Source organism: Nomascus leucogenys, chromosome 2 (assembly GCF_006542625.1).
Source record: "Nomascus leucogenys isolate Asia chromosome 2, Asia_NLE_v1, whole genome shotgun sequence".
NCBI classification, from domain to species: Eukaryota; Metazoa; Chordata; class Mammalia; order Primates; family Hylobatidae; genus Nomascus; species Nomascus leucogenys.
The window spans coordinates 1,743,835-1,764,344 of NC_044382.1; the positions used below are offsets into that span (position 1 = coordinate 1,743,835).

Sequence of the window (20,510 nt, forward strand, 5' to 3'; positions counted from 1 at the left end):
TAGAATTTATTCAATCATAAAAAGGAATGCAGTAGTCATACATGCTTCAACACAGATAAACCTGGAAAACACTGTCCTAAATGAAAGAAACTGGACAGAGAAAGCCACATACTGTATGATTCCATTTTATATGAAATATACAAAGTGGACAAATGCAGAGAGGCAGAAAGCAGGTTAGTGGTTGCTGGGAGTTGGGGGAGGAAACAGGGAGTGGCCGCTTAATGGGTACAGGGGCCTTCTTAGGTGATAAAGCTAGTTAAGGAATATAATACTGAACAAGGCTAAGTCCAAATCTAATATACACCAAATATACAAATAAACTTGGCACTTATACTAGTGCAGTACAAAAGTTCAGTTAAATGTATCTTACCTTTCAAGGAGGAAAAAGATCATCTAGAATTTAATTGCTAAGCATAGGAGGATACTTTTACAAAGTGTAAGAATTTCTTTGTTCACTTTCTGACGTTTCTGGAGTCACCGTATGAAGTTGCAAGTTCAAAGATAGCCATATACAAGAATACAGCCTCAGCTATCTTCATTTCTCCTCACTCTTCAATGTGCACCCTACATAAAAGGCCATGTAATTTCTCCCTTGCATGTCAAGCTCATTGCAGCTCCTCTACTGCATATGACATTCTTCAATGAGAAACACCCCTTCCCATATTCACCAACTCTTTTAACTCTCACCTCACTGCCAAGTCTCAATCTGATTTGCCTTGCTCCAAGAAACCATGCCTGGTTTAGGTACACCTGGTGCTCTGGTCTCCTGTGGCACCTTCTCATGAACCCTTACGATACCACATGCCAACATCATGCCTCACAACTGGACTTCAAGCTCTGTGTAGGCAGATGGTGGTGTCCTTGTGGCTTTGTATTCTACCGACCAACTCAGAGCAGAGAATTGAGTATTGTTTAAATAGGAAAAAGGTTATTTTTCAAATTAAAATTTAACATTTCAGGACTTTGGCTTTAAATGTGAGTTCACAGAAGCCCTGGAGTAGCCAGGTTAAAGGACCTGAGATTCTGCCACAAACCAACAGTGTCACCACAGACAAACTCTACCAAGTATGGCATTCTGTGGCTTGTAAAATGGTGAGTCAATACAGATGATAACATTATGGCCCCTTTCCAGCTATAGTACTGTATATTTTCCCTACAGATTAGACTGCATCATGGATTACTGAAATTATGAGAGCTTACTCAACCAACATTTGGTTGTTCAAGCCACATGGAATATATGAAACGCTCCCTTAGTCTTGAAGACAGGTCCCCAAGACTCACCAGTCATCTGGCTTGACAGCTTCTGGATCTGGGATTTTTGGTCTTTCATCCCAATCCTCGGGCTTCCGGTCTTCTGGGTCCTCAATTTCACGTGAAGGATTTACAGGAGGAGTCATGTCATTGAGCAGATTTCCACTATTCACCACCGATTGGTCAACTAGTATTTCAAAACTATTATCTGGATTCAAGACTGAAAGAAAACATTAAATGGAATTAAAAGTACTTAATTTTCCAAGCTCCCTTTACCATAATACAAAAGATCATGACTTCTAACATGAAGCAGCAGAAGTATGACCTGAGGCTTTGGGGTAAGAACAATGCCTGGCTCTTGGGGTCTTGGGCAAGTTAACGCCCATTTCCTTATGCACAAAACATAAATGCTTAGTTCCTCAAGTTTCTAAGAATTACAGCAAATGATAGTTAAAATCTTTAACACCAAAGACTTTACTTATAGACACTAAAAAAAAAAAAAATCAAGAAACTACAAAAACACAATTATTGGGCTTACACATACATACCAGTGAGAAGATAAATACGTGGACTTATAACTACTTCCCAGTACAAAAAGTCCATTTCTTCATTTTTAATAGAGCTGGTATTATTACGTTACTGAAATTACACAAACCTCTAATTTATTAAAATGCATGTCCACTCATGATTCTACTTTTTAACTCCCATGGAGAATGAAAAAACAATTTTATATCCATAAAAGCATTTTTTAAAATTTTATTTTATTTTTTTGAGACAGAGTCTCGCTTTGTCTCCCAGGCTGGAGTGCAGTGGTGTGATCTCGGCTAACTGCAACATCCACCACCCAGGTTCAAGCGATTCTCCTGCCTCAGCCTCTGCAGTAGCTGGAACTATAGGCGGCCCCGTGCCACCATGCCCAGCTAATTTTTTGTATTTTAAGTAGAGACGGGGTTTTGCAATGTTGCCTAGGCTGGTCTCAAACTCCTAAGCTCAGGCAATCCGCCCAACCTCAGCCTCCCAAGGTGTTAAGATTACAGGTGTGAGCCACCGTGCCCAGCCACATGGGCCCCATAAAAGCATCTTAAGTTTGATGTATATTAAAGCCCAGATTCCACACCTAGATATCTAATACACGGGAGATTGAGTTACAGCACATCCAAACAAGGAATCCTCTGCTGCTGTGGCAGTGATAATGAAAATGAGTATTCTTGTGAGGAAGAACTTCACGCTCTTTTGTTATTAAGAAAGGTAGGGCCAGGTGTGGTGGCTCATGCCTGTAATCCCAGCACTTTGGGGGGCTAAGGCAGGGGGATCACTTGAGGCCAGGAGTTCAAGACCAGCCTGGCCAACATGGTGAAACCCTGTCTCTACTAAAAATACAAAAACTAGGTGGGCATGTTGGCGCACAACTGTAAACCCAACTGCTTGGGAGGCTAAGGCACAAGAATCGCTTGAACCTGGGAGGTGGAGATTGCAGTGTTTCTGTCTCAAATAAAAAAGGGCCAGCACAGTGGCTCACGCCTGTAATCCCAGCACTTTGGGAGGCCGAGACAGGTGAATCACGAGGTCAGGAGATTGAGACCATCCTGGCTAACACGGTGAAACCCCGTCTCTACTAAAAATACAAAAATTAGCTGGGCGTGGTGGTGGATGCCTGTAGTCCCAGCTACTCCGGAGGCTGAGGCAGGAGAATGGCGTGAACCCGGGAGGCGGAGCTTGTGGTGAGCCGAGATCGCGCCACTGCACTCCAGCCTGGGCAACACAGCAAGACTCTGTCTCAAAAAAAATAAATAAATAAAAATAAAAAAATTAAAAAGTTAGATATAGCACATAAAGTTGTGTATGTGTATATACACGTATTGACAAATATATATCACAATGCTGATGTTTAAGATAATTGTAAGTGACTTCTTTGTGTATGTTTTTATTGACATATTGTACTTGTACATATTTTTGGGGTACATGTGATATTTTGATACGTGTATATAATGTGTAATGACCAAATCACAGTCATTGGACGGGCCCAGTGGCTCATGCCTATAATCCCAGCACTCTGGGAGGCTGAGGCAGGCCCATCATTTGAGGTTGGGAGTTCGAGACCAGCCTGACCAATATGGTGAAACCCCGACTTTACTAAACATACAAAAAAACTGGCCGGGCGTGGTGGCGCATGCATGTAGTCCCAACTACTCAGGAGGCTGAGGCAGGAGAATCGCTTGAACCCAGGCGTCAGAAGTTGCAGTGAGCTGAGATCAGGCCACTGCACTCCAGCCTGGGCAACAGAGCGAGACTATCTCAAAAACAAAACAAAACAAAACAAAAACAAAAACAAAAACAAAAAACAAATCACAGTAACTGAAATATCTGTAACCTTAAACATTTACCTTTTCTTTCTTTTTATTTTATTGAGACGGAGTCTCATTCTGTGACCCATGCTGGAGTAAAGTGGCCCAATCACAGCTCACTGCAATCTCGAAATCCTGGACTCAAGGGATCCTTTACACCACAGCCTCCCGAGCACCTGGGACTACAGGTACATGCTACCAAGCCTGAATAATTGTTTTTTTTTGTAGGAACAAGGTCTCACTATGCTGCCCGGGCTGGTCTAGAACTCCTGGCCTCAACTGATCCTCCCACCTCAGCCTCCCAAAAGCACAGGGATTATAGGCCTGAGCCACTGCACCTGGCTCCATTTACTTTTTCTTTGTATGGGGAACATTACAATTCTCTTCCAACTCTTCTGAAATATACCATAAATTGTTCTAACTATAATTTCCCTACTGTACTATCAAATATTAGAATTTATTCCTTCTACCTTATTTCTGTACCAATTAACCAACTTGTCTTCAACCCCTCTCCCTCGCTTTAAGTGTTTTCTTTTTGCTTATTTATGGCCTCTGAATTTCTATACCTTAAATATGTATTACTTTTGGAAATAACAAAAAAAGGTTAAGCCGGGCTCAGTGGTTCACGCCTGTAATCCTAGCACTTTGGGAGGCCGAGGTGGGCAATCAACAGATGGCCAAGAGTTCGAGATCAGCCTGGCCAACAAGGCTCTACTAAAAATACAAAAATTAGTTGGACATGGTGGTGTGTGCCTGTAATCCCAGCTACTGGGGAGGCTGAGACGGGACAATCACTGGAACCCGGGAGGCGGAGGCTGCAGTGAGCCAAGATGGCGCCACTGCACTCCAGCCTGGACAACAAAGCAAGACTCCGTCACAAAAAAAAAGAAAAAAAGGTTGTTATATTCTAGGCTGGGTACAGTGACTCACACCTGTAATCTCAGCACTTTCGGGAGCTGAGGCGGGCAGATCACTTGAGGTCAGGAGTTCGAGACCAGCCTGGCCAACATGGTGAAACCCAGTCTCTACTAAAAACAGAAAAATTAGCTGGAAAAAGTAATAATAATAATAATAATAAAAAGAAAAATTAGCTGGGCATGGTGGCGCAAGCCTGTAATCGCAGCTACTCAGGAGACTGTGGCAAGAGAATCACTGGAACCCAGGAGGCAGAGGTCGCAGTAGGCCAAGATCACGCCACTGCACTACCGCCTGGGTAACAGAGCAACACTCCGCCTCAAAAAAATTAAAAAGGTGGTCCGGGCGCGGTGGCTCGAGTCTATAACCCAGCAGTTTGGGAGGCTGAGGCAGGCAGATCACCTGAGGTCGGGAGTTTCAGACCAGCCTGACCAACATGGAGAAAACCCATCTCTACTAAAAAAAAAAAAAAAAAACATTAGCCAGGCGTGGTGGCACATGCCTGTAATCCCAGCTTCTTGAGAGGTCAAGGCAGGAGAATAGCTTGAACGCAAGAGGCAGAGGTTGTGGTGCGCCGAGATCACACAATTGCACTCCAGCCTGGGGAGCAAGAGTGAAACTCCATCTCGAAAAAAAAAAAAAAAAAAAAAAAGGAAAAAAAAAGGTTATTATATTCTTCAGAAAGAGGCATGCCTATTTATGATCTCAAACTAGCAGGAAAAGCTTCAATAAACAAACCAAAAAAAAAACCTGCATCAAAATGATTCAACTCAGTTGTCAATTGTCCAGGTATTGGAGCATCCAAAGGAGTTCAACTACAAGATACTTCTGAAAAACTATTTTTATTGGATTTATGTATAATTATACGTATAACTTATTCTATTATTCAACATCTCTCAACAAAAAAAAGGGAAGAAATTAGGTAGATCAGCAAAGCTCTTTATAGGATAAAAAAAAACAAAAAACCTTTTTTTTTTTGGAGTGGGGGACGGAGTCTCACTGTGTTGCCCAGGCTGGAGTGCAATGGCATGACCTTGGCTCACTGCAACCTCTGCCTCCCGGGTTCAAGTGATTCTCCTGCCTCAGCCTCCCGAGTAGCTGGGATTACAGGCAGCCACCACCCCGCCTGGCTAATTTTTGTATTTTCAGTAGAGACAAGGTTTCACCATATTGGCCAGGCTGGTCTTGAACACCTGACCTCAAGTGATCTGCTCGCCTCAGCCTCCCATCCTGCTGGGATTACAGGAGTGAGCCACCATGTCCAGCAAAAAATACCAATTTTTTTTTTTTTTTTTTTTTTTTGAGACAGAGTCTTCCTGTCGCCCAGGCTGGAATGCAGTGTCACAATCTGGCTCACTGCAACCTCCGCTTCCCAGGTTCAAGCAATTCTCCTGCCTCAGCCTCCCAAGGAGCTGGGATTACAGGAACCCTCCACCATGCCCGGCTAATTTTTGTATTTTTAGTAGAGACTGGGCTTCACCATGTTAGCCAGGCTGGTCTTAAACTCCTGACCTCAGGTGATCCGTCCACCTTGGCCGCCCAAAGTGCTGGGATTATAGGCATGAGCCACCGTGCCCAGCCAAAAATACCTATTCTATTCTTAAAATTATCTCGAACCTCAGTTCCTGTGGAAAAGAGGTTTTTTAGGTTTTGTTTTTTTTGAGACAGCATCTCACTTTGTCACCCAGGCTACAGTGCAGTGGCAAGATCATGGCTCACTACAGTCTCGACTTCCTGGGCTCAAGCAATCCTCCTACCTCAGCCTCCTGAGTAGCTGAAACTACAAGCATATGCCAGTATACTCAGTTAATTTCTTAATATTTTGTAGAGACAGGGTCTGACAATGTTATCAGGCTGGTTTGGAACTCCTGGACTCAAGCAATCCATCCGATTCAGCCTCCCAAAGTGTCAGGATTACAGGTGTGGGCCACCATACCTGGCCAAGAAGCTGCTTTTAATGCTGACAAATTAAGGTCATTTCCCAACTAAGATACTAAAGTGAAGAGATTTTCTTTCGTGGAGGGGGGACAGAATCTTCCTCTGCCGCCCAGGCTGGATGATACAATCTCGACTCACTGCAACCTCTGCCTCCTGGGTTAATGTAATTCTGCTGCCTTAGCCTCCCGAGTAGCTAGGATTACACCAGCTACTCATCACCACGCCCAGCTAATTTTTGTATTTTTAGTAGAGACAGGGTTTTAGCATGTTGGCCATGCTGGTCTCGAATGCCTGACCTCAAGTGATCCGCCCGCCTCAGCCTCCCAAAGTGCGGGGATTACACCCATGAGCAACCATACCAGGCTGAGATTCTTCTTATTTGGAGGCTGGGGTACTCTCCAGATATACGATCTTTTTTTTTTTTTTTTTTTTTGAGACGGAGTCTTGCTCTGTCTCCCAGGCTGGAGTGCAGTGGCGCGATCTCGGCTCACTGCAAGCTCTGCCTCCCCGGTTCACGCCATTCTCCTGCCTCAGCCTCCCGAGTAGCTGGGACTACAGGTGCCCACCACCAGGCCCAGCTAATTTTTTTTGTATTTTTAATAGAGACGGGGTTTCACCGTGTTAGCCAGGATGGTCTCGATCTCCTGACCTTGTGATCCGGCCTTTTTTTTTTTTTTGAGATGGAGTCTCACTGTCGTCCAGGCTGGAATGCTGTGGCATAATGATCTTGGCTCCTTCCCAGGTTCAAGCAATTCTCCTGCCTCAGCCTCCCAACTAGCTGGGGTTACAGGCGTGTACCACCATGCCTAGCTAATATTTGTATTTTTAGTAGAGATGGAGTTTCAACATTTTGGCCAGACTGTTTTCGAATTCCTGATCTCAGGTGATCTGCCCATCTCGGCCTCCCAAAGTGCTGGGATTACAGGCGTGAGCCACAGTGCCCAGCCAGATATACAATCTTTAAATTAAATGCATGATATATATGTAATACCATAAGCCCCCAAACTAATGCTTTTTCTTACTTAGTGTGTAAAGATGTGTTTTCTTATCAGTAAAATAGGTCTTCAGATCTGCATCTGGCCTCTTAGCATGTTTTTCTTCATAAATACCCGTTTTGGGGTTTTTGTGTCGGAAGATGAAGTGCAGCTTATAGTCCTCTCCACATTTATCTGGACCAAACATAATCGTATAAGGGGTCTTGTCGTGGAACTGATCCTTCAGAAACAAAAAAGGATTATGTGAAGTCACTGTAGTCAAAGTGTTCAAAAGCAACGTTTCAAAAGTGTATGATAATTCCTCTTATAAAATTCCAAATATATTAGTGACAGTTAAAGGAAAAGCTAACAAGTTTGTTTAGTAAAAAGGAATAACCAGCAATCATTAGTAAATTTAAAATAACATTTAAGTGTCTAAAAAAAAGTAATGCACACATCTAGACAGTTATTGCTTCCTCGTAAAACAAAGAAATAACCTTGCTGAAACTAAAACTTACGCAGAAGCAAAACCAGAAATTCAGATAAAAACAGTTGGTAACAACTTTGTAATTTACACTTCGAATAAAAAGCATGTTAGTGTCAAAGTCAATATTCCCAACTCATCAAAAGAGTTAAACAACAGCAGAGGAGGAAGTCTTTATTTTCACAATTTTTTTTTTTTTTTTTTTCCTGAGACGGAGTCTTGCTCTGTCGCCCAGGCTGGAGTGCAGTGGTGCAATCTCGGCTCACTGCAAGTTCCGCCTCCCAGGTTCTCGCCATTCTCCTGCCTCAGCCTCCCGAGTGGCTGGGACTACAGGCGCCCGCCACCATGCCTGGCTAATTTTTTGTATTTTTAATAGAGACAGGGTTTCACCATGTTAGCCAGATAGTCTCAATCTCCTGACCTCGTGATCCGCCTGCCTTGGCTTCTCAAAGTGCTGGGAGCTGGGATTACAGGCATGAGCCACCATACCGGGCCCAATTACAAAATTCTTACAAGGTAATAGTGGGTGTCCAGCCACATTCCAGAAATGGGAATTACATACCAGGTTGAGTTCTGGTGTTTTAGAAAGCAGTTTCACATAGGCACCACCACATTCTATTCCATTCTGGAAATTAACCTCATACCTAATATCAGAGAGAAAAGTAGAAAAACGTATGGCATTTTGGAAGATCAAAACTCTCTTAATGTATTTCCTCTCTCCCTCATCTTGGTCATGTTTTATCATAGGTCAACTGTTTACCTTTACAAAGGATTCCATCTTCTATTGTTTTTGAATAGTTATCAAATTCCACAAAAATAAATAAAATTAAATTGAACATTAATGCAGATTTCCAGTAAATGTGTTCTGCAAAATCTGCAAGTTATTTAGAGTCAGGAAAATGAGTAACCAGTTTGTTTCAAAATAATGCATTAGGCAGGAAAAACTATTAATTACAAAGTGTTTAAATTCACCCAAAAATCCCTACCACCACTTACATAATCTCAGAATTTTTTAACATAGAGTAAAAGTTGTATAATATCTTCTAAGATGACCCTTTGTAGAAAGCTTTTATCCAACAAGCATTTCACTTACTGAACAATGAGAGGCTTGGTGTCAAATAGGAAGGGCTTGTTCAGTTTAGCAGAGATGGCATGATGCTTGGCCCGAGACATCAATACAAGTCCTTTATCACCTGGAAGCTTTGATTCCTTCATTTCATCTACCTCCCACTTTCCTACAAGACAACACAAAAAAGTTCCACTGCTTAACTCTACCTCTGAAGGTCCTTTAAATGCCAAAAAAAAAACAACAAAAACAAAAACACCTCCTAGTTGCATAAATACATTATACTGGGGCAGCCGTGGTGGCTCACACCTGTAATCCCAGCACTTAGGGAGGCTGAGGGCAGGCGTATCACTCGAGGTCAGGAGTTCAAGACCAGCCTGGCCAACATAGTGAAACCCCATCTCTAATAAAAACACAAAAATTAGCTGGGCGTGGTGATGGGTACCTGTAATCCCAGCTACTCAGTAGGCTGAGACAGGAGAATCGCTTGAACCCAAGAAACAGAGGTTGCGGTGAGCCAAGATCACGCCACTCTATTCCAGAAGCCTGGGTGGCAAGAGTGAAACTCTGTCTCAAAAAAGTAAATAAACAATAAATAAACACACTTTATTTGGCAAATATTATTAGGACATGGCTTTTTAAAACTGTAGTGTATTATACCACTGTCTAGAAATGACCTATTTCCAACATTCAGTACCACAGGTGATTAAACAGATCTAATCCTATTAAATATAAGGCTACACACACACATGCACCCCTGAACCTTAAATAAAATTTTTAAAAAATTAGGCAACACACAAAGGTGGCAAAACTTCCATGGAAAAATCTTTTTTTTTTTTTTGAGACAGAGTCTCGCTCTGTCGCCCAGGCTGGAGCGCAGTGGCGCGTTCTCGGCTCACTGCAAGCTCCGCCTCCCGGGTTCACACCATTCTCCTGCCTCAGCCTCCCCAGCAGCTGGGACTACAGATGCACGCCGCCACGCCCAGCTAATTTTTTGTATTTTCAGTAGAGACGGGGTTTCACTGTGTTAGCCAGGATGGTCTCGATCTCCTGACCTCGTGATCCGCCTGCCTTGGCTTCCCAAAGTGCTGGGATTACAGGCGTGAGCCACCGCACCCAGCTGGAAAAATCTTAAAGCTTACTATTTCCTTTTAAACTAGTCTTAGGAAATGCCATGGAGACAACATGTCAAACCTGTATCTGCTATTATATCTAAACCAAATGGAATTCTCACCATCATATTTGGCAATTTCATCATCGGTATCATCTTTCTTGGCTTTGGATAAAATCCACCTGTAAGTAACACAAATCCCAAGATCAGTCTTAAAATGACAGTTGACTTGCTAGGGAAAATTACGTAAATACTCATAAAAGTAGGACCTATTCTGCTCTTAGCCTATTTAACCACTCTACTTCCAACCTTTAAATCTGTCACACAACTAATGATAATACATTATCTTCAACTCACAAACCTATATGAAAAAGTACCAAACCTATGAGATAATTCCACTGATGTTTTAACATCAAGAGAAAAATTTTTTCCTCAATCAAAGAACAAAATATAGGGTAAAGTGGGGGAGGAAAAGGAGTGGAAATAAAAGGAACAAATTCCAAAAGACTATTTTCCTACATGGATGTTAACACTGAACATATTAAAGTTAGAAATTTCAGGCCAGGTGCAGTGGCTCACACCTCTAATGCCAACAATTTGGGAGGCTGAGGCAGGTGGATCACCTGAGGTCAGGAGTTCAAGACCAGCCTGGCCAACTTGTCAAAACCCCATCTTCACTAAAACACACACACACACACACATACACACACACAAATTAGCTAGCATGGTGGCGCATGCCTATAATCCCAGCTACTTGGGAGGCTGAGGCAGGAGAATCACTTGAACCCAGGAGATGGATGTGGCAATGAGCCGGTATCACGCCATTGCACTCCAGCCCAGGCAAAACAGTGAAATTCTGTCTCAAAAAATAAATAAATAAAATAAAATAAAGTCAGACATTTCACTATATAAGATGCTATCCAAAAAGGAATCTACTATCCCATCTTATTTACATAATATTTGCCTCTAAGATATATTTCTCTGGAAAACACTTACCCTGACAGAGTTCCTCTGTCAAAAGAATCAGCAAAATATACTTCCCCTGTTGGAACTGGAGCTTTGTAAGTAACCTGTGTTAAATACATAAATGAATTAAAAATTTAAATTTTCAGCAACATGCCTTTTTACCTAGAATCTATTCTCCTGGTTTGCTTTCAACTGTCACAAAAATTTCATAGCTGGCCTTCGAATTCAACCCATATAATTGGGCTCTAGCAAGACAAGGGCTGCCAGAGAGATCAATAAGTATTTTAGCGAATTTTGCTTTCCCTTTGAAAACGTTCCAAATTTATCTTCACGATGTTTTTCTTTTATATTTTATTAGAGATGATATCTCCCTGTGTTGCCAAGGCTGGACTCACACTCCTGTCCTAGGCCTCCTGAGTAGTTGAGACTACATTTCCCTGCACCTGGCTAACTTCATAATTTTATCATCTCAAGAGGTAAAAGGAATAGATTCAAAGACCATTTCGAACCTTGGGAGATGAAGGAGGAGCAGTGGTATCTGGTTTTGAGTCTTCTACCTCTTCAATGACATCGTCGAGGTCATCTTCAATATCAATCACATCATCATCATGTCCATCATGAGCCTCAACAATAGCAGTTCCAAGCACCAGTAACATCCACAGCAACCACTTCCCTTCCATGATCTACACATAAAGAGCAAAATCAGTTAAATGTACTGCCACCTATCAAACTTTATGAAGACCACTAACCTCTCTCATTTAAAATTAAAGCTTTCAAATCGCAGAGCTAAAAATAACATTTCATTTCACAGATAAAGGCAGCCTAGAGAGATTAAAGGGTTTCCCTAAAATCAGTTAAAAGATTCCATTTCTAGAAAATTTCAAAATAAAACTGAAACATACACAAACATTCTCATATAGAGAGAATTGGTTACACAGATGTGGGGCATTCAAATACAATTTCCAACAAACTTTTGCATTTGTAAAGTGCTTTACAACAGACAAAAGCCCTTTCATACACTAATTTACAGGGGGTACCTCTTAAAACATTACAATGAAATAACAGAGATGGCCAGGCGCCGTGGCTCACGCCTGTAATCCCAGCACTTTGGGAGGCCGAGGCAGGTGGATCACTAGGTCAGGAGTTCACGACCAGCCTGGCCAACATGGCGAAACTATTCTCTACTAAAAATACAAAAATTAGCTGGGCGTGACAGCGGGCACCTGTAGTCCCAGCTACTTGGGAGGCTGAGTCAGGAGAATTGCTTGAACCCAGGAGGTGGAGGTTGCAGTGAGCACGCCACTACACTCTAGCCTGCGTGACAGAGCAAGAGTCCATCTCAAAAAAAAAATAATTAACACAGAAGATAATTCCTCTCACATTAAAGGCTTAATATGGATACTGTTTCTCAAATATCATCAATAGACATGTTTTCAAATTAGCGTTTTAGAACTCAACAAGAATATTAAACTAAGAACAAGCTACTTTTTAAAAGTTATATATTTTATTTATTTATTTTGTGATGGATTCTCCCTCTGTCGCCCAGGTTGGAGTGCAGTGGCACCATCTCAGCTCACTGCACCCGCCGCCTCCCAGGTTCAAGTAATTCTCCCACCTCAGCCTCTTCAGTACTTGGGATTACAGACACCCGCCATCACGCCTGGCTAATTTTTGTACTTTTAGTACAGACAGGGTTTCGCCATGTTGGCCAGGCTGGTCAGGTGATCCACCCGCCTCCGCCTCCCAAAGTGCTAGGATTACAGGCGTGAGCCACCGCACCTGGCCAAAACAAGCTCCTTTTTTTTTTCTGAGATGGAGTCTTGCTCTATCGCCAGGCTGGAGTGCATTGGCACTATCCTGGCTTACTGCAACCTCTGCCTCCTGGGTTCAAGTGATTCTCCTACCTCAGCCTCCCAAGTAGGTGGGATGACAGGTGTGCACCACCACATCCAGCTAATTTTTGTATTTTTAATAGAGACAGGGTTTCACTGTCTTGGCCAGGATGGTCTCAATCTCTTGACCTCGTGATCTGCCTGCCTCGGCCTCCCAAAGTGCTAGGATTACAGGAGTGAGCCACCGCACCCGGCTTATCTCTTATTTTCTAACCACGTAAGTGCCCTGTGTATTATATTAGACGTGTCTTGGGTGGTAGTGGGCTCTCTTTCCACAGAGGACCACAGACCTAAAGAAATAAAAACTGAGCTACAAAGATGCACAAGATGATGTGGTTGGTAGCAGGTAAATTTTCATTTTTGGGCCTGAGAAAGTACAGCTAAAAGGTGGGGGAGAAAACAAGTAGAAGATACACAACTAGAAATGTGTGTGCACACACACACAAGATGTCCTTTTTTCCTCACGTCCTCTGCCCACACAGTCACCCAATCAATCCTAGTCTTTCATTCTTCTCCATTACTGACATCAGGATACTTAATGTGACCTTATATTACCGGGCCTCTAGTTTCCTTCTCCTCTTTCAAGCTATCCTACAACAAGACAGACTCATCACCCAAAAACTATCATGAGTCCATGTCTGCAAAAATTTCTAAGTCTTTTAGCTAGTAATCAGCACCCTCTCCCTCTACAGCTGCTCTATGTGCTATTCCCCCAAGAATCTTCAACTCCCTCTATTAAGATCTTATTTCCCAGCCTGACCAACATAAACATAGTCTGACCCTGTCTATACAAAAAAAACAAAAAACAAAAAAACATGATCCTGTCTCTACAAAAAATCAAAAAAAGAAAAATTTAGCCAGGTATGGTAGCACACACCTGTTGTCCCAGCTACTCAGAAGGCTAAGGTAGGAGAGGCTTGAGCCTGACAAGTTGAAGCTAAAGTGAGCCGTTGGGCCAGGTGGGGTGGCTCACGCCTGTAATCCTAGCACTTTGGGAGGCTGGTAGACTGCCTGAGCTCAGGAGTTCGAGATGAGCCAGGGAAACATGATGAAACTCCATTTCTACTAAAATACAAAAAATTAGCCTAGCATGGTGGCGCACATCTGTAGCCGCGGCTACTCAGGAGGCTGAGGGAGGAGAATCGCTTGAATCTGGGAGGTGGAGGTTGCAGTGACCCGAGATGGCGCCACTGCACTCCAGCCTGGGCCACAGAGACTCCATCTCAAAAAAAAAAGAAAAAAAAAAAAAAAATACGCCAGGCGCGGTGGCTCATGCCAATAATCCCAGCACTTTGGGAGTCCAAGGCAGGCAGATCACCTGAGGTCAGGAATTCGAGACCAGCCTGGCTAACATGGCAAAACCCTGTCTCTACTAAAAACACAAAAATTAGCTGGGCAGGCTGGGCGTGGTGGCTCACACCTGTAATTACAGCACTTTGGGAGGCTGAGGCAGGTGGATCACCTGAGGTCGAGAGTTCAAGACCAGCCTGACCAACATGGAGAAACCCTGTCTCTACTAAAAACACAAAATTAGCCGGGCGTGGTGGCAGATGCCTGTAATCCCAGTTACTCGGGAGGCTGAGGCAGGAGAACAGCTTGAACGCAGGAAGTGGAGTTTGCAGTGTGAGTTGAAACCATGCCACTGCACTGCAGCCTGCCGACAGAGTGAGACTGTCTCAAAAAAATAAAAAATAAAGTGAGCTGTGATGGCACCACTGCATTCAAGCCTGGGAAACAGAGTAAGACTGCCTCAAACAAACAAACAAACAAACAAACAGAAAAAGAAAGCAGAGTTTCAGATATTTGCAGCCCCGTGTTCATAGCGGTACTACTCACAATAGCCAAGAGTCAGAAGCAACCCAAATGTCCATCAATGGATGAGTGATTAAACCAAATGTGGTATAGGCATACAGTGGAATACTATTCAACCTCAAAAAAGAAGGAAATCCCATCACAGGCTATAACATGGATGAACCTTGAAGACAATATGCTAAGTAAAATAAGCAATTCACAGATACCACAGTTTTAAGAAAGAAGGAAGGAAGGAAAGGAGGGAGGGAAGAAGGGAGAGAAAGAAAGCTGAGCTTAATTTCTGGTCTCCTGGTTGGCATCGTGGCTCGCGCGTGTAATCCCAGAACTCTGGGAGTCGGAGGAAGCAGGATGATCGCTTGAGCTCAGGAGTTCGAGACCAGCCTGGGCAACAAAGCGAAGTATCTATGAAAAATTTAAAAAAAAAATTAGCTGAGAGTAGCGTCATCCACCTGTAGATCCAGCTACTCAGGAGACTGAGGCAGGAAGATCACTTGAACCAATAACCGCAGGAGTTTGAGACTGCAGTGAGCAATAACCACGCCACTGCACTCCAGCCTGATGACAGAGCAAGACCCCGTCTCTAAAAACTTAAGTAGGGCCGGGCGCGGTGGCTCACGCTTGTAATCCCAGCACTTTGGGAGGCCGAGACGGGCGGATCACGAGGTCAGGAGATCGAGACCATGGTGAAACCCCGTCCCTACTAAAAATACAAAAAATTAGCCGGGCATAGTGGCGGGCGCCTGTAGTCCCAGCTACTCGGAGAGGCTGAGGCAGGAGAATGGCGTGAACCCGGGAGGCGGAGCTTGCAGTGAGCCGAGATTGTGCCACTGCACTCCAGCCTGGGCGACAGAGCGAGACTCCGTCTCCAAAAAAAAAAAAACATAAGTAAGTCTGAGCGCGGTGGCTCACACCTGTAATCCCAGCACTTTGGGAGGCTGAGGCAGGCAGAGTGCCTGAGCTCAGGAGTTCGCAACCAGCCTGGACAACCCGGTGAAACCCCGTCTCTACTAAAATACAAAAAACCGGGCCGGACGTGGTGGTGGGCACCTGTAGTCCCAGCTACCCGGGAGGCTGAGCAGGAGAATTGCTTGAACCCAGGAGGCGGAGGCTGCAGTGAGCCAAGATCACACTACTGTACTCCAGCCTGAGAGGGAGACTCCATCTCAAAAAAAAAAAAAAAAAGTACATCTGTTGGAGCAACAAATAATTCAACCAGGACTTTACTGACAAGTTTTACCAAAAGCTGTATAGGTTTTAACTGTTTAGGTACTTTTATTATTTCCTAGGAATTATGAACAGCATATTCTATTTGCACAGTTTATACTTTTTTTTTTCTGAGATGGAGTCTCACTCTGTCACCCAGGCTGGAGTGCAATGGCACCATCTCCACTCACTGCAATCTCCACTTTCCAGGTTCAGTGATTCTCCTGCCTCAGCCTCCCAAATAGCTAGAGGTTAATTTTCTGTATTTTTAGTAGAGACAGGGTTTCACCATGTTGGCGAGGCTGGTTACCAACTCCCGGCCTCAAGTAATCCGCCCACCTCAGCCTCCCAAAGTGCTCAAACTACAGGCGTGAGAGCCACCGTGCCCAGCCAATTCATTACACTTTTTAAAGTAGTTTCATGTTCACCATGTTATCTGCCCCTCCCAATTGCCCCCTAAAGGTGAGGCACCCAGGAGACTTCTCATTCCTATTTTGAAGTTACGGAAACCAAAGTGGTACAAAAGCTACCACACTGGGCTGGGTGCGGTGGCTCATGCCTGTAATCCCAGCACTTTGGGAGGCCGAGGCGGGCGGATCACGAGGTCAGGGGATCAAGACCATCCTGGTCAACATGGTGAAACCCTGTCTCTACCAAAAAATACAAAACATAGCTGGGCGCGGTGGCTCATGCCTGTAATCCCAGCACTTTGGGAGGCCGAGGTGGGCGGATCACGAGGTCAGGAGATCGAGACCATCCCGGCTAACGCGGTGAAACCCCGTCTCTACTAAAAATACAAAAACAAAATTAGCCGGGCGTGGTGGCGGGCGCCTGTAGTCCCAGCTACTCGGGAGGCTGAGGCAGGAGAATGGCGTGAATCCAGGAGGTGGAGCTTGCAGTGAGCAAGATCGCGTCACTGCACTCCAGCCTGAGTGACAGGGCGAGACTCCGTCTAAAAAAAAAAAAAAAAAGCTACCACACTGGGCCCACGATTCAAGTTTCATGAGCCTGCAATTCATGCTCACCAACTGCCATTTCATCCGCTTAAGCTGTCTTCCAGGGCAAACAGAACTCTAACTAAAAGCATGCAATAGTGTGATTGCCAAAACGGCAGCAACGACTTCTGTCAAAACACTTATCCCTTGTGGCCCTGAGAAGATAATGTGCTAAATGAATTGGGGAGTAAAGATAGCAAGGTGTGGGGGAATGCTGACACCCATTTGCAGATAAGTCAGAAAATTTCTGTTGTGCAACAGTGACCCCCATACACAGTTCATTCGAGCATTCTCATGATCCAGTTACCTGGCTTGTTTGTGCACCCTGGTTGATGCAAAGGAGAACTCCCACATAGTCCTTGACCTCTGCTCTAAGTATAATTATACCAAATGTACAACAGTTGATCAATATGGCAGTTGATTCTATTCATGACCCTCAAACAATGTTGGGAAAAGACTGAGATACAGAATGATTTTAAAGATCAATAAAATTCTTCCCCCTTAAAAAGATTTACTTATTAAAAAGTTAAGCAAAATCTTCCATTTCCTAAATCAGAGGTAAAAAGACTTAACTATGGTTCACCTCGTCCTGTTAATCTTTTAATATTAAGCTTAGTTTAACTTCCCTCAACCAGCAATCACTGTGTCATGCCCAGCAGTTAATACACAATGCCCGGTTTCTTCCATCACCATAACTGTGACTTCAGGTCCTGCGAAACAGGACTGAACCAGTTCACTAGAATGGCAGTGTATTGGTCCAAAGGCATTCAGATTATAATAATGTATTGCAATGATTATCGAGCAGTTACTAAATGTCGGACTTCCCTGTCTTATTGTATACATATCTTAATTTAATCCTCACAAATCCATCAGGTATTATTATATCCATTACTTGACAAGAACGGGGGCACAAAGGGTAAGAAAACTGCCGAAGTTCCCAGAGCAACCAATGACCAATGAAAAACTTGAGTCAGGGCCTTAACGTTAACCACTGCACGGCCTATCCCTGAACTATAATCCCAGCACCATCAGTAACTAATCGCATGACCTTGGGCCAGTCATTTCATACCTCTAGGCCTCCACTGTAAAAAGAGATGCACTAGATGAGCTTTCGGGTGCTTTCCTGCTTTTAACGCCCTGTCCCTCTCCAAATGGATTACTCGCCTCCAGAATAGGTGCTGTAACTTCTAAGTTTCTCAACCACTGCGTGTTCTCCTTCTGGTACATTCCCCTTTCTCTTCAGGGAGGCAGGGTCCAGTCTCCGCTTTGGATTTTCAAATTTTAAACTGTAACGCTAGTCCTAAACATTCCCTCTCGGTCTAATACCACCCTTCCCTACTACTAGGGGTACCTAGTAGGCCCGATTCCACTCCATACGTTTACCCAGTTACTCCAGCCCACCTCGCGGCTGCCCAGGCAGCCGGCAAAGAGGCCTAAGAAAGCCCTAGAAGCAAAGCCATAGGAATAAGTCAGCTTTCCCAGAGGTCAAAGAAGGCTGTCGGGCCACCTGCCACGCCTCCCGACCCCGGCGGCGCTGCCTGGGCCCGCAACCCAACCAAAGAGGCCCGCATTCCGGCCTCCTCGCTCACGGCGGGCGCGTCGGCCAGGGCCTGGGCCCTCAAGAGCCAGCCCGACCCCTCAGTCGCCGGCCACGCCCGACCCCTCAGCCGCAGAGGCGCTCCCAGCCCCCCGGGGTCCTCACAGGCCCGAGGACGCCCTCAGGTCTCCCCTCTCACCTCTAGCCTCCCGGGGACCGCGGGGGTGCCCGTGCCCCTTCCCGCCCGCACACCTTGCCCCGCGCCGCAGTAAAGACAGAGGCGGAGGCAGCCCGACCGTCACGTGCCGCAGAACCAAGAGGCCTCGGCCACCGCTGCCGCGCGAGCGAGCCCCACCGCACGAAGCCCGGCCCTGTGCCCGCCCCTGGCCCCTGAGTAGCCACAGCCGGCGCCAAGTCCCGCCCCACCGCGCAAGCCCCGACATCCGGTTGGCCGGCGTGGGCATCGCTCTACGCACCGTCCCATACGCCCCCTACGGCTATTCTTCGTGGAGTGTGAAGATTGGCCGGGAGTGAGGCAGGAAGTGGCTGTTGGTTGGGCGGGAGGTGAGGGGCGGGCCACGCTGGATCGAGACCGCTGGGCGCGCGCGTCCCGGGGCGGGGCTGGCTTAACAGGCGTTCCCGCGTCTGTTGCTGTGGTGCCTTCCGGGCGTTCCAACCCAACCCCCAGTAGCCCTCACCCGTCTGGTTCCTGGAGCCGAGCCTTGGGACGCATCGCGCGCCCTTCGCTAACGGCGCAAACGGCAGCCGGCAGAAGGGGTAGGAGTCCGACGATCGGCCATCAAGGAGGGCCCGTTGCAGCGAACGCGGGCCCCTACGGGCGTGAGCAGAACCCAGCGCGAGCGCCTGGCCGGTCTGGCGTGCACTGCTCCGCGCTGTGTGAGCCGGCGCCGCAGTTCCTGCAGAGTCATGGCTCGGCCCAAGAGCCTGCGCAGCCTCGTCGCCCAGCATAACACACAGTCCAGAATAATATAATCCGAGGTTATCTGAACTTTCAATTTATGTTTCCTGAAGTGAGATTAGGGATCAGGGCAGAGAGATACAGGGATGACGGGACGAGAGAAAGGATGGTGCTATGGAAAGATTTAAGATACGCCACCATTTTAGTAACCCACTCTTAGCATATCTTCAGTTTTCAGTATGCTGAGAACCTCACAAAATGGAAGTGGCCCAGGGTTTTTCTAGACCTTTAGAGATCCTGATCTCTTGTTCTCTATTTGTTTGGACACCCAAAGGCTTGAATACTAGGGTGGAAAACACTAGAATCAGCGGATGTATCACTGATCTGAAAAGCCCTCTTGCCACCTGGAAGGGGAAGAAAGGCAGGGTTTGGTGTTTGCATGAGTTAGTGTCATCCAATCCTCAACCCCCAAATTTTTTTTATTTTTTTATTTTTATTTTTTTGAGACGAAGTCTTGCTCTGTCGCTCAGGCTGGAGTGCAGTGGTGCGATCTTAGCTCACTACAACCTCCACCTCCCGGGTTCAAGCGATTCTCCCTCAGCCTCCCGAGTAGCTGGGATTACAGGCGGCTGCCACCACGCCCGGCTAATTTTTGTATTTTAATAGAGACAGGTTTCACCATGTTGGCCAGGCTGACTTCAGGTGATCCACCTGCCTCGGCCTCCCACAGTGCTGGGATTACAGGCGTGAGCCACGGCGCCTCCCCTCAGCCCCAAAATTTGTGTCGGAGAATTTTGGTTTCCTGTCTACCTGGGGAAGCAGCTATTCAAAGCAGAATAAAATTCTGGATGCTACATGATCCAAATAATGAGCTTAAAATGTAGTTACAGGAACCACATTTGTGAGCAAAAGAGCTACTCCTGCAAAGGTAAGTGCCAAAAGACTGTGGTACTATGGAGAATTCAGTGGGATTCTGAGGCGGAGGCACTGCTTCCATTCAGAATGGACTGGCAAAGAGGTTAGAATTGGCTGGGCGAGGGCCGGGCACGGTGGCTCACGCTTGTAATCCCAGCACTTTGGGAGGCCGAGGCGGGCGGATCAC

General features: G+C 45.4%; 1 protein-coding gene across 2 annotated transcripts in view; it reads right to left on the bottom strand.

The window, feature by feature from the left end:
• The window catches only part of CANX (calnexin), a 32,831-nt gene extending 13,946 nt beyond the window's left edge, over positions 1-18,885 (bottom strand). The window contains exons 1-8 of one of the 2 annotated variants that reach the window (XM_003279553.3): positions 18,689-18,885; positions 11,560-11,733; positions 11,081-11,154; positions 10,208-10,266; positions 9,001-9,142; positions 8,470-8,551; positions 7,472-7,664; positions 1,282-1,471 (exon numbers count right to left, since the gene is read on the bottom strand). In XM_003279553.3, coding sequence (XP_003279601.1) covers positions 1,282-1,471; positions 7,472-7,664; positions 8,470-8,551; positions 9,001-9,142; positions 10,208-10,266; positions 11,081-11,154; positions 11,560-11,730 — 911 coding nt within the window. In that variant the 5' untranslated portion in view covers positions 11,731-11,733; positions 18,689-18,885. The remainder of the gene's footprint in view (positions 1-1,281; positions 1,472-7,471; positions 7,665-8,469; positions 8,552-9,000; positions 9,143-10,207; positions 10,267-11,080; positions 11,155-11,559; positions 11,734-18,688) is intronic. The other variant, XM_003279554.4, reaches the window with a different exon arrangement.
• Positions 18,886-20,510: the final 1,625 nt, after the last annotated feature.